The sequence below is a fragment of the Chinchilla lanigera genome, unplaced genomic scaffold (assembly GCF_000276665.1).
Source record: "Chinchilla lanigera isolate Chin_1 unplaced genomic scaffold, ChiLan1.0 scaffold00033, whole genome shotgun sequence".
Classification (NCBI taxonomy): Eukaryota; Metazoa; Chordata; class Mammalia; order Rodentia; family Chinchillidae; genus Chinchilla; species Chinchilla lanigera.
Window position 1 is genome coordinate 22,696,844 of NW_004955434.1, and position 14,932 is coordinate 22,711,775.

Here is a 14,932-nt window from a genome sequence, read left to right on the forward strand (position 1 = left end):
CAACTCCCCACCTGCTCTGCTTTGCTGGGTGTGCATCTCCCTCTCATCCCTGTTACATCTTAGAATAACTGTCTTTTGATTATCTCCATTTACCCCGATATATCATCAGATTACTGAAAGCAGTAAAAACGTTGGAACTGTCATTAGTCTCTGGAGAGTTTAGTGTCTGCACACAGTAGAAAGGCAGTATCTCTGAAATAGGTACAGAATATCATTTTTCTACATACAGAAATAGGAAGGAGAATCAGTACCCTGTCCAAAAGAATACAATAACTAGAATTTCATGATGCCTGGGGTTCAACTCTCAGGCCATTACTTTAGTATATTTCAGATCATTTATCCTTCTCTCTATGTGAATTTTTAACCATCCAAGGTGAAATGATAACAACAACAAGTAGTACACACTGACCTTCACATTATTCCTCACAGTTACCTTGACAGTTCTGAGCTTATTGTTGTTTTACTAACACATGATAAACAAAATTATCTGAAGGCAGTTCTTTTGACTCAAAACTCTTAATACCTCAATCCATAAGAACACAGACATTATCTACCATAAATTCATGGTTTCTACCTATTTTCCAAATTTCCCCAAATTCTTGTCTTCATTCATTTCTTCGCCCACCTCCACCTACAGTCACTCGTGCATGCTCTTCCCCTCTCCTCCCCCCTCATCCAGAAGGGGATGCCGCCCTCTTCTGGGTTTCCTCACAGATAACTGGCCAGTCCTTCTCGGTCTTTGCGGCCTTCTTTCTTCTTGACCCTTAAATGCTATCCACATTTCTGCAGGGTTTCCCAGGAAGATGATACCCACCCACAGGGAATCTGTTCTGCCGATGTAACAGTGGCCTCTTACCAGTATCTCCAACTCAGCGCTCACTGCATGCGGCACATGCGTGCCACCCACAGCAACACCAATTAAATTAGACCTACCTTAGCTGTCTTTTCTTCACATACTCTAAGTCTTAGAAACAGCAATCCTAATTGTTTCCAAGGTCAAGACACATAAAAATCGCCCCTCATCTTCAGTCTCCCTCGCTCCCCACAGTGAAACTTCCTCCCAGTTCTATTTACTGTTTGTCTTTAAGAACTCTCAGGTCTAACCCTATTCTCCAGCCATTACGACTGCTGCTCTCACTTAAGCCTTCACCTGTCCTCACCTGGTGTTCTTCCTGTTCTTGAACTTGCCTTACTCTACTTCTTACAATGACAAGAATGATTTTTTTTTTCCTAACCCTAAAAATGAGACATCATTCCATTAAAAGAAAATAGGAAGGCTCACCATTTTCTATGATATAATCCCACCTTGCTGGAATAACCAGAATTGTCTTTTACCCTTTTTCCTGTATTTCCTTTCTTCTATACATTCTTCTCCATAATTCTGAAGTATCTGCTTCCCATTATCTTATTTCCTGCCCAGCGGCAGTGAACCTATGGCATGTGTGCTGCAGCCGGCTCTTTGTTATTATTAAAAGCTCTAAAAGGTTCTCCATCACTGACTTTGTCTTTCACAGGCTGTGTTCCCCACGCCTAAGACACCCCCTCCTAGAAAATTCCCTTTATTTCCTGGTTAGTGCAAACACATCATTCAGTTTAAAGCATGAACTCCTTGGGAAAGTCTTCTTACCCCTCCCAATACAATCAGAATTAGATGTCTCTCTTACAGCTTTCCTCTATGAATGCAATTATCACACTAAGGTATGAACATTTTTGTCTTATCTCTCCCCTAAATTGTAAAACAATCAATGCACCTTTAGAAATAATTTTAAAAGAGGGCAGTTTTCTGCCTTGTAATTCTGAGTATAAATTAGGAAAGCCTTTTTGCTAGACGTTTTGGCAATATCTATCAACATACTAAATGCTAATGATACTTCACCCAGTCATCCTATTCCTAAGACTCTCTTCAAATATACATGCAAATGCTCATAGTAGCATTCTTTATAACAGCAAAAACTTAAAAAGTATCTCCATTATTATCATGGTATACTATTTACATATTTAAAATTCCTAACTTGAGAAGGCCTATTGGCAAGTGAATTAAAGGCAAGTCACAGGAAAACATTAAAGTATCATGCCCTTGCCAACCTCTAAATTGACAAGTGCATAGAGGAAATTTAACAAAGCAATACCAAATAGCTAGCAATCACTACATGAGGTCAAATATTACTCCAGACACCTTTACTAGAAGACAAATACTCTTGTATATTTTTTTAAAAGAGCCAGGGATATAGCTCAGTGGTACAAGCGCCAGCCTGGCAAGTGCAAGGTCCTAAATTCGTTCCTAGTACCAAGAAAAAAAAAGCTAGATCTTGGAAACAACCCAAATGCCCATCAGCTGAGGATTGGATGAAAAAGATGTGATCTTTTTATATAACAGAGTATTACTCAGCCATAAGAAGGATAAACTGGAGACTTTTACAGGTAAATGGATACAACTTGAGTCCATACTCATAAATGAAATAAACCAGACACAAATGTGTAAACATCATATTGTCTCCTTAGTGTGAGAAGCTGAAAGAGTAAATGTGATCCAAAATGTACACTAGATATTGTACAACGGGAAGAAACGTCAAACAGAAAGAGACACTGGTTTAGGGAAGTGGGAAGAAAACAAGGAAGGGAAAAGCAAAAGGAAAAAAAAAATGAATATATATAAAATAGGTTTGCTGCTGATTTCTCTCAGTTCACCGAAAAGACAGGTTTGTGCTAATACTGTCTGGACAATTAAATGCTGACATCTCATGCTCTGAATAACTAATTTAAAGATAAGAATGTACAATGTGACCACTGTTACCCTCCTCTCATATTGTTTTGGAATTTTGTTTTTAATGTTTATGTGGTTTTTGTCTTCTTTTTCTTTAAAGTAAAATAAATAAATAAAAAGAAAAAAGAACAAACACATTGATGAATACAACTAATTACCAGCATAAAAAGAATTAGGTAATAACATTACTTCATAGCCCTAAAAAGTTTTAAAGAAAAAAAGCCATTATTTCACTAAAATTAAGGGTAAGGACTGTAGAACATATCTTTTTCTATGAGTCCCAAGTGTAATTTTTAAAGCTTTTTTTTTTTTAAATTAGAGAAGAAAGCAGTACTCATTAACTGGGCTCTCACTAACTGGATGTCTTCTCTTAGTTTACAGACATAGACATTGTATTAATCTGTGCTCCTTGGAAGACAGTCTTCTTCAAAATTCAGACAAGAAGTGTCTGAATGTTTGTTCCACATGTAAAACCAATATGCTTCCTAGAATGAATGTCTGAATGTTTGTTCCACATGTAAAACCAATATGCTTCCTAGAAGTGGGAACCTCATTTTGGCAACATCGAATTGTCCCTCTAGTGATGCAGAAGGCTTCTCCTTGACATCTACTCATCTGGATTTTCGGAGAACGCACTGGGAGACACACAGGATCCTTGTGAACCTAAAGTGCCACAACTGATTACGTTTCAGTGCGTCTATTGGTTTTGAGTGTCTGAAACACACATAACTCTCATAAATAGGCTTCTTTCGTTGCGCAAGCACACACACAAAAATAAACACACACAAGTTCAAAAGAAGTCCTGATATTCTCCCAGCCTTCTTGACAGTGGCAGCTCAACTACATGAGGAAAATTGAGGACTCTCTCGTTAGAGAACAGGGCAAACTCAAAGTCCAGGAAGGGACTCAGAGTGGGACAACATTCATAATATGTGTACTAGGGTCTCCCAGCCACAGGACTAACTCTTTGGGCTGCCTTCCCTCCTCTCCTAAGAAAACTCTGAACACTTTTTTACAAACCATTACTATAATGAGCATTCACTCTTCAAAACAGAGTGGAGGAAACATCTGTAATAAAATGATAAATATGCGAAAGAAATGAAATGAACATCCTGGAGCAAGAACCTAGGCCAATGAAACAAGAAATATATCCAGTTGCTAACTGAAATAAACCAGACACAGAAGACAAGTTCCGCATGATTCCGCTTCTACAAGATATCTAAAGTAGTCACACTCATCAAATTTGTAAAGTAAGACTGCAGGAGTAACTGCCAGGGGCTCAGGGGAGGGGGAATGAGCAGCTGTTAACCAACAAGCATAATGTGAACAAGCTCTAGCAGCCTGCTGTTCAACACTGTAGACTACACCCTGCAGTCAAAGGGGATGTCCACTGAAGATCTGCTTAGCAGAGCTCACACTGTGTTCCTACCACAAGAAGGTTAGATTCTTTAAAAATACATTTAGCTCAAAGATCCAAACTGAAATACCAACATATTTCATTTCCAAGACCCTCTAAGTGGATCACTGAAGGAGTGAAAAGCAAGGTTTTTTAAATTAAAAAATAACATATATGTGGCCAGGCATGGTGGCACATGCCTGTAATCACAGCACTCAGGAGGCTGAGATAGGAGGATCACCTGGGCTACAAAGTGAATTTAAGGCTAGCCTGAACTGAACAGTGAGACCCTGTCTCAAAAAGACATAAATTAATTAAAATAATATAGAGACAACTACATAAAATAGTATACTTGTGTATTATCCATGCTAATTCTTTCATCAAACTTTAACTTAAAGAAATAAAACTATATCCATATAAGCTTCTCCAGCTCTCCTCCCTGAGTAATAACGCTCTTAAATTCATGTGCTGTCATTTGAACACCAGTTCTTACACTACAGAAGTGTGTTTCCCTAACACCATTTACTCATTTCAGTGCTTTTTAAAAACATACGTAAATGATAACAAACTGTGTGTGTGCATATTAACTTCTTCCAACACTTAGGTCAGCAACATTTCTTTAGACATATTCATAGGTATTGTATGATATTCTATATTATAAAGCCACCATTTACCAATTCATATCTCTACATATGGCCAATTAGGTGTGTCCTAATTTTTTATATTATAAACACTGAAATGTACATGTCCCATTGTTCACATGAAAAAACAACAATCATTACTAAACATGGAATCTTAAACCTAAACTTAGAAAATAGAAATAAATAATTTGAATACTAAACATAAAATCTACTTAACAGAGTTCAGTCTGTATCTATTTTATAATGGCCCCAAGCAATAACAACTTTTCATTTTCTGTGCCACTTTCTTCATATTTAAAAAAGTAAAACCTCTGATAAAATCTGTGTGTCTTACAGTCACGAAAACAACTGCCCTCGGTACTGTCATGTAACTTGCTTTTTACTTTGTTCCATCACTGTCAGGCTGAAGTGTAAGTGTGCAAATGTGTAGTGCTACTTGCTGTCTCTGCATCTTTCATTTGCTCTCTTTTTACTTCAGTATATGAAAAAAATCTAGTATATGGAAAGGTTCCAATTATTTCTGCAAAATAAGAAAATGGGCAAGTCAGAAAACACGTTTCTCTGTTCAACTGAGAGCTTATAAAAATGGCCAGAAAAGTTAAATTAAGAAAGAATAAAATTTTAGGCACTTCAGCATTATTTCCAGACTGAGGCCGGCACAATGTGAAATTAACTTACAACGGATGCAGAGTCCAACCATAACCACCCTATCCACCACAAGGGATCAGAGCTCTTTCCCATCTTCTCCTTGAGACAAAACTTTTTAGATTGAGGCCGAGCTTCTTCCTATAGTATAACCCACTCCCTTAATAAAATTTAAAAACTAGACAGGAGGATGCGACAAGAGAAATCATCATATGGTCTTCATTAATTAAACTTCCAAGATACTAAAAGGAGGTAGCAGGAGGAAGAGACAGGTTCTGAATTTTTTCTCATATACACAACCCCTTAAAAACACACTGTAAAATGGGAAATGGATCTGAATAGTCATTTTTCAAAAAAAAAATACACAAATGAACAGTAAGTATATAAAAAATGTTTATCAGGAAATGCAACTAAAAACCAAAATGAAATACTGTACCATCTCACATCAACTAGGATGATGACAATTAAAAGGGAAAAGCAGAGAACAAAAAGTGTTGGAGACACTGGAGTGCTCACACACTGCTGGCAGGAATGTGCAATGGTTTACTCACTTTGGAAAGTAGCTTAGCAGTTCCTCAGTAAGTTAAAACTGGAATTATCATATGATTGAACAATTCTACCTAGGTACGCACTCAGGAGATTTTGAAAACTTCTGTCCACAAAAACCCTACTAAATGAATACTCATACCAGCATTATTCGTAACAGTGAAGAAGTGGGAATATATCAAATGGTTATCACCTTATACATGAAAAGACAAAATGCAACACATTTATATAATGAATATTGTTAACCCATAAAAATGAGTTAAATACTGACCTATTTTACAACATGGACAAATCTTACCTCTCAAAGGTTCTTATAAACTTACTAAACGAAATGACACATGTAAGCACTTAGTGTCCTGCCAAAGACAAAGTACTGCAAGGACATAAACATTTATGCAGAAATAGGTTATGTCACATATGTCCCCAAAATATGCATATAGGAAAATCCCAATTAACAGAGCGGAAGGTGAAGAAACACGGTATAGTAGGAATGTGGTACACGAGAAGACAGGGTCAGACAGAAAACAACATGGAAAACAAAGCTATTCTTCCATCTACGCACCCCCACCTCGCAGCCCATACCACCAGAGTCAGACTCTGCAGATGTGGGGGGACTGGAAACCTGTACTGAGCTTGGGTACTGATGCTGCTACTGTCTCAAGGGCCACATTGCATAGAGCACTCGTTTGGAGGACATGACATTCTATTTGCTCAGTTCCTTTCTTTAAGTGAATTAGCTCACTTTGTGGCACATTTTAGAAACTATGACTGGGGGGAAGGTGAAAAGAAAGGGACAGCATGATCAAAAATACCACTTATTGAGTGCTTACTAAAATATGAGGAGCTGTTCTAAATACTTTACATAAAAACATTTCATGTAACCATACAAACCACTTTATGAGGCAGATACTCTTCTCTCCTCATTTTACAAGAAACATAAGCCCCACAGCAGTGGAATTTCTCCAATATTGCAGTCTTTGTATTCTGCCACCTATATGCTCTGGAAAATTTTTAAATCCAGTAGAATCCATAATACCTCAAGTTGAAATATCTGTATATAAATGTCAGTATTTGTATTACCTAAAGATAACATGAGATTATTATTTGTAAGCCTAAAAATTTTACAAATACCAAAACAAGTAAGAGAACACATCACTAAAAATGCTTTCTTTACAAACATGTATTATTCTTTTTCTAAATGGTAATCATTCTTCTCTTAAAAGGAAATTTTAATTAATATCATATAAACTGACTTATGTAATTCAAATTATCTTTTTATAACAATGGACAAAATTCCAAGGATACAAATTTAACTTTCATTTAAAAACCACTCAGTGTTGGAAGTGTTATGAATCATAAGTATTTTAAACAACATTTGAGTAATGGAGGATCTCCTGAAAGATTAATGGATAAAGATTACATACCTTGTTTTTAAAATAAACCTCAATTGGCAAAATGAAACCAGCATACCCAGATTCTTCTACTTTGTAAGGTGGATCTTTGCACACTGCAACATTAAAAAAGAAAATAGGAAAGATGAGAATAAATTTTTTTAAAAAAACATTGTTTTTTAAAAGGAAAAAAATACCATTCTACCACATAGATCACTCGCAATTTTCAAAGCCCTTTGGTAACCCCAAAGCTGAGTCTCTGTTCTTTATTTCTTCTCTAGAATCTGTAACAATAATTTGTTCTATCGAAAACAAAAAATTTAAGTTATTTATTAAAATTTTAAGCATAGCCGGTTGCAGTCAACTATAATCATTAATGAGTGGACAACCCCTCCTGTGTTTGAGATGTTCTGATTTCTATGTCGCCTCTATGTTCTGTCAATTTTATTGGTGCCCGTGAAGACTTATTACCCTCATCTTTCTCCCCTGCCAAAAAAATGGTCATAGAAAGTCTGACAGACACACATACAAACACTTTAAAATATAATCACATCACGAGAATACAAAATAAACAACAGGACCTTTGTATTTCATATGGAATTAGTAAGAAGCAAAACCAGAGATTATGCAATCTCTGGGGTGTAAGATGCCTAGGAAACTAGATTTTACCCTCCTCCAAAGTTTTCATTAAACCAAAGCCAATCAAAAGCCAACTGAAATGATCCTGCTTAAGACCACATGTTCATGGTTTCACAGAATAAAGCTGTAGAAACTGAATATCAAGGCTGTGTACCCTGGTACCCCGAGTCCTCTTCAGCAGCCCAAGCTTACCTTTCCAAGCTTTGCGCCTACCACAGCTCCTGGGTTTTGGCCAGACACACCCACCCAAACCAGTCCCCATGCTGTACTTTTCCCACCTTGGCCCAGTCCTCCTACACTCCTTCTATCCTTTCTAGGCCAGCAAGTACTGGCATCTCCTCTCCTTTGAGCCTCCAGAAGCATTAACTGTCTGAATCAGTGCTTCCACACTGAACAGGATCCCGTATGACCATACATTCAGGAATCTCATCAGCTGATTACTTTCTCTTCTCAAGGACAAAAAGAATACTTACCTGAGGAAGATAAAGAGTATGTCAAGGGCTCAGGCTATAGCAGCCAGCACATCTGGCTTCCACTCTATGATGCACCTCAAACCCCAGGCTACCTCTCTGAAATGTGGGTTCCTTTTCTAGACAATGTGAAGATTAAGCAGGGTAACTTCTACCGACTGAATGTTTGCGCCCAGCCCCATCCATCCGTATTTCAACCTCTGAACCTCTCACAGCAACAGTATTAGGAAGTGAGGCCCTAGGGAGATGATTAGGTCATAAGGGTGCAGCCCTCATGAACAGATTTAGTACCCTTATAAAAACTTTTTGGCCTCTTCTTTTATATGAAAACATGGCAAGAAAATGGCAGTCTGCAAGCTCAAAGGGGACCCTCCCCAGAATGTAACGTTGTCATTACCCTGATTTTAGACTTCCACCCACCAGAACCATGAGAAATACATTTCTATCATGCATATGCCACACAGTCTGTGAAGATTTGCTATGGAAGTCTGAATGAAATAAGAGGGTGATAAATACACAAGTTACAGCCCAGGGCCTGGCACATGTCCGCTTTCAATCAGTGACTCACATGAGACAGGGAATCTAACCCTAATGTATCTACGTGCCGCGTAACTTCTTCAAACGAAAACAAAAAGGAGGCAGCAAGCAGAAGTACCTGGATTGGATCAGAATGCTCAGGTACACGGCTCAGAGCTAGAGATTCTCTAGATAGCCTACATTTCCTTTCCCTTTAACAGGAAGGAAACATCATCTACACATCTGTAAGCATGGCTGCAAGGGCCCTATGAACAGAACTATGTATAGGCACAAGGTATTTTTTATTACAAACGATGAGGTTGACAATGTACATGAGAATTGGTTGTAAATGGCACAAACGCAAATATGGTTATAAAGGGGTATACATACTAAAGGCAAGATTCTGAGGTCTGACTGTCCTCTTCAGCCCACTTTAGGAAAATTTCCCCCAAGCTGACGTCAGAAAAAGTGATTAAAAATGCAACTTTATAGCCCCACCCCCAAAAAAAAACAGGCTAGCTTCGATCTTGCATCCATTGACCAAATGCCAACTGGTCATGAATATGCAATACTCTGAACACTAGGGTGGGGACACTACTAACCTCACCAAGCAGCCCCACGTGACCCCAAAGCCAGCTGGCTGGGGCTGCACCCATGGCATTTCCAGGCTGTTCAGCCCTTTAGAACAATGTCCAGGTTGGTTGGGATTAATCATGCCAATGTCATTTGAAGGAGGTTTATTTTGTGGCTGTGGTACAGGCCAGAAAAGTTATGGCTGTTCCTCTAAACACCCTTTTGTATAATTCATTTTCTCTATTCTGCATGCAAATTGCTCTCATTATAGGAAACAGCTGTTAGTGAGCACATCTTATAGATGAAGGTCTTGGATTTTTTCCTACCCCCCTAAAGGAAGTGATCTGCTATGTATTAATATTTTATAGGAGTCTAGTTTTTAAGAAAATGTTTTCCAACTCATACCTCAATTATTTTGAATGTAATATTTTCATCAATAACAATGAACAGTATCTGTAAAGCAACCAGAGTTCTTAATTAGAAGTAAATGATAGAAACATTTTATATATAATAAACATGCCAGAAAACTCAAAGAAATGTCAATACAATTTTAATCTGAAAAAAAGTCAAATTAGAGGATTAACTTTGATTCCAAAACCACACATATTAAATTAAAATCCAGCCCTAATGTTAGCTGTTTCAGCATTCTCACTTGTTCTTCCACACTTTTTTAGTTGGACTTAACAGGAGGATCCCATAATAGTCATCTTTCAGATTACTCCAAGAGACCAAGTCCAGGAAGTTACCAACTACATCACTATTCAAATCTGTAATTCCCTGCAATAATGTTGGGCCAGAAAACAGATACTGAAATATTTGTTCAATTTTTTGAATATTTATGCTACTTTTCCCTAATTGGCCATAGTCAAAGTCATTACCTTCCCACTCACAGTGATGAGCTCACATTAGCCAATCAAGCTCTTCCCCCAAACTCACCATAAGCAACATAAACTTATAAAAATTGGCACAACTGATAGACAGTATTTTCACAGAGGAATCTTCTCTTGAAAGCCAAGTACCCAATGTGAAACTAGTTCTAATTCTGACAGGACCACATTTGAGGCAATTGTATTAAGCAATTGGTTCAGATGATCTCTAAGGCAATTTTGAAACTAACATTCTATAGTCAAAAAGAATGGATTATCTCAACTCTCTTTCTACATGAGCACTACCTATGTACTCCAAGGTTCTAACTAGGACACATGTGAAAATACTCTGTGCTCAAGGAATCTCACGTACCATGTGAATTTGTCAGAACACAGTAGCCAAAACTCAGGAGAGGAACAGACCAAAATTATTGTAAAAGATGAATAACTGGACTTCTCTTCCAGTAATCAAAATATACATCCAAATACAGAATATATTACATGGTGTAATGGTTGATACATTGTGTCAACTTTAGAAGTTTTCAACAGGGCAGCAGGAGGCCAGGGTCCTCACTTTGTAAACATCCTGAGCCTGTAGAAGAGGAGGGCAGGGAGAGGGTGTGGGCGGGATAGCCAGCATACAATGTAAGGAAGGAAAAAAGAGGCTTGTTCTCGCACCCTTTTGCTCTTGCTGCTTTTGCTATCTTCTGCAAAAAGCTACCTTGAACTGCTGCCCCTCACCATGCCACCCTGCCTCGGAGCCAGCCGATTACAGACTGAAACCTCCACAACCTGTGAGCTAAATAAACCTTTCCTTCCTTAATTTTGGGTGTTGGGTATTTTGTCCCAGCAACTAGAGAAAAGTAAACAAGACACATGGCATGATAACAACCATACATTGACCATTAACCTATTTAATTCTGAAGTTGTGAAGATATACAAAGAGAAGAAAAACATGAAGAGAAAAGGTCATGGTTTAGTTAACCCACAGTAAGTCAAATCCTTATTTATTAATAAATAAATCCTTACTTAGTGAAATTTTCCATATTCTCCTATAGGAGAAAAAGATTTGAAAATGAGCCATGTTTGATACAGGGAAATAGATGTTCCTGAGTGAAAACATGAATACATGATTAAACAATAAATTATACATACAAAAATTAATTTGATCAATAGGACTTATTTTGCCACAAAAACACTAGAAGTCTTTTAAAAAATACATAAGACTCTCCTCTTTAAAACAATAACATTAGGAAACAATTTTTTCTTAATTCTCATGAAAACAGCTAGCAGATTCATCTGTAGAGTATCTGTGGATAGTTTGTTTCTTTGGACACTATGATTTATGTGCATGTGAATACTCCTGTAAATGATATGGCCCAGTTGTCCATTGAAAATATTGGTTTTACTTTATTTAGTGCATACAGCCCTTTGAGAAGTTCACACACCAAACTCTGTATGAAGTCTTGCTATTACCACTGCTTTGTGCCAACTGTCCTCCTATCCAGCTGGAGCATATTTTAGACTCCTTCCCTTCCTACTTCAGTTCCACCACATCAGAGCACCCAGGAATGGGGAAAATGGGGTTCTGAACAGTCAATCTTACCGTCTCAAAGAGCTCCATGCCAAGAGCTGGAAGTCTAGGCTGGTGGCTAGAAGTCTGAGCACCAGGGGAAGCTCTTCACACTAAATGTGGACTAGTAAGTCTGTATACTCAGGACATTTTGAAAAGAACAAAAATCAACACTTGGGTTTTGTTTTTCCTTACTCACACACACACACACACACACACACACACACACACACACACACACACGACCTCCATTGCTTCCATTCAGCCCATTTTTAAACAACAGCAAAAACATTTCTCCCTATGTTTTATTACTTCCTTCATTTCCCTGCAAAATGATTAAAACAACAGTAAATTTTGAGTTATATTGTTTACTTGTTTTTACTTTGTTGATTTTTTAAATTCACATGCAATTCTAAAACCCTGATTGTCTCCTGTGTAATAAATAAATGTACCAACGCAAGAAAACTGTCCGGCTCAAGTGTTAAAGACACAAACTAGACACAGTGAGCTTCTGCACTAACTGTGGACACCAGCCTGCTTCCTCCAGATTCACAAGCCCCAGCCCAACAGCACCTCCTCCAGAAAGCCTTTTGCCAACGCTTTAAAACAAAAATGGCAACTGCTTTTTCTGGAATTCCACCTGTTTCCCCTCATTAAATATTAGCTAAACCTAATGTATTTGCTATCAAGCCCCATCCTCACTCCTACTTAATTCTGAGCCTCTGAAGGGTGGGACTTTATCTCAGGCTTCCTGGAACCCTATCCTGCTGGAACCCAGAGTACCATTTAAGTTAAGGTCAATTAATAAAAGGTAACTTCAACATAATCTTTTAACAAGCTTCTGTACAAGCCTGGCATTTCAGAAGAACATATATGAGGCCTAGAAAACAAGCTGAAAGTAGGAGCAAAGACACTGAGAAGGTGAAACTCAACATCAGGTACTACACGTCAAGCTCTGAAAATGAGGAAAAGGGAAAAGATAATACAGAAAAGTTTACACTTTACATAGATAGAACCTCCTGCCATACACACTCAGTAATGCAAGTACAGGTGGAAAATAAACCCGAATTACACACAGAAAAGAAGATCATTAATTACAGAACATTAAAGAACACAAGACTCCGTGTTGGCATATGGCAAAAAAACTCAATGATGTTACATAAAATGATCTCATTTGTTAATAACTTGGAATCTTTACTTGAAGACTCAGAATATCTCTAGCCTCTCTCTCCTGAGAAGGAAAAGGCAGAAAAATTTTTCTTTTTTTTTTTTTTAGGACCAGAAATCAAACTCAGGACCTTGTGCTTGCCAAGCAGGCACTGTGCCACTGAGCTATACTCCTGGCCCAGAAAGAAGTTTCTGAAATGTATACATACATGACATTTTAAGCTGGCTGAAGATTTTTGTCATTCATGTCATTAGCCTGTGCAGCTAAGTCAATACATTTCATCTTGAGGAACTATGATCTCAATGTTAAAACTGGACTTATTTGACAATTCTTCAAAGAAATTTTAACAATAAGCCAGGAAAATATAGAACCTGTTCCCAACATTACACTATGAATTGTTAGTTAACAATTCTCCACTAAAATTCCAAAATTAAACACTATGAACTGTTAAATTGTCCACTAAATTCTCCTTCTAGAAATTTGCCCCAAGTTACCTATATACTTAGTATACAGAGTTGCTTCAAATGATTAGCCTAGTGAAAATACATTTCTAGGCTAATTTGATGAGAAAAGGCAAAATTATATTTTAAGGTCAACCCAGAATCAGACCTAATTCTAAAGGAGCATCATTTTAGTTGAAAAATACTGAGCTTTTTATCCCAACAATGACTTTTTAATTTAAAGTTAAACCTTTAACAAAAATAGTCATACTTCAGAAGGTTTATCTGGAAAAGCAACATCCGCTGCATGGAAAGCAATGTTCTAGGGAAGCAACTAAGAGTCACCACCAACCCTGGCAGGAGCAGCTCCACTGCAGTGTGCACTGCTCCCTGAGAAGCTGGTCACCTGAAATACAGTACTCTGGGACTTTTTCTTTATACAAATATATACAAAGCCATTGAAGAGTGCTATTTCCTAAAACAATCACCCTAAGATTTATGTATGATACAGAAGTGAAAAAGCCTTTGTGATCAGCCATTTACACATTACTGTTTCACCTGGAAAAAATCAGCACTAAGATGTGCTGATTTTTTATTTAGAGGGAGGAAGAAATAAATTCAATGCCTTCACTTACAAACTTATTTTGTTTTCTCATTAATATTTATTCATTTTGAACATCCAAAAAATAAAATACTTAGGAATCAAAGTAACAAAGGAAGTAGGAGATCTACACTTTGAAAATTACAGCACTCTGAAAAAGAAGAGCAAAGAGGGTTTCAGAAAATGGAAAGACAGGAACACCCAACATTATGAAAATGGCCATACTCCCAAAACTGTTATATAGATTTAATGCAATCCTAATTGTCTTGGTTACTTTTTTCTCATTGCTGAGACAAAATACCCAACACCCAAAATTAAGGAAGGAAAGGTTTACTTAGCTTACAGTTTATGGAGGTTTCAGTCCATACTCGGCTGGCTCCAGGGCAGAGTGGCACATGGCAGCGGAACACAGGAAAAGCAACAAGAGCAAAAGGGAGGAATGGCTGGCAGAGCAAGCCTCTTTACCTTACATATGCAAACTAACACCCTAGGGTGGGTGTAGCACTCACACCCATAATCCCAGTGTTGGATCATGGTTCAATCACAAATCCTAGAAGCCCGCCCCATGACTACATGAGGATTTGGGGAGACATGCAGACACACACCATAACACTAATCAAAATACCATTACCATAATTCACAGGCCTACAGAAAACATTCTTAAACTTCATTTGGAAACAGAAGAGGCCTAGAATAGTATAGG

General features: G+C 37.7%; 1 protein-coding gene across 1 annotated transcript in view; it reads right to left on the reverse strand.

Annotated features, from left to right (window-relative positions):
* The window catches only part of Mllt3 (myeloid/lymphoid or mixed-lineage leukemia; translocated to, 3), a gene marked incomplete at its 5' end in the record, with an annotated part of 279,146 nt that overhangs the window by 102,163 nt on the left and 162,051 nt on the right, over positions 1–14,932 (reverse strand). The window contains 1 exon segment of the mRNA XM_005388737.2: positions 7,417–7,499. Coding sequence (XP_005388794.1) covers positions 7,417–7,499 — 83 coding nt within the window.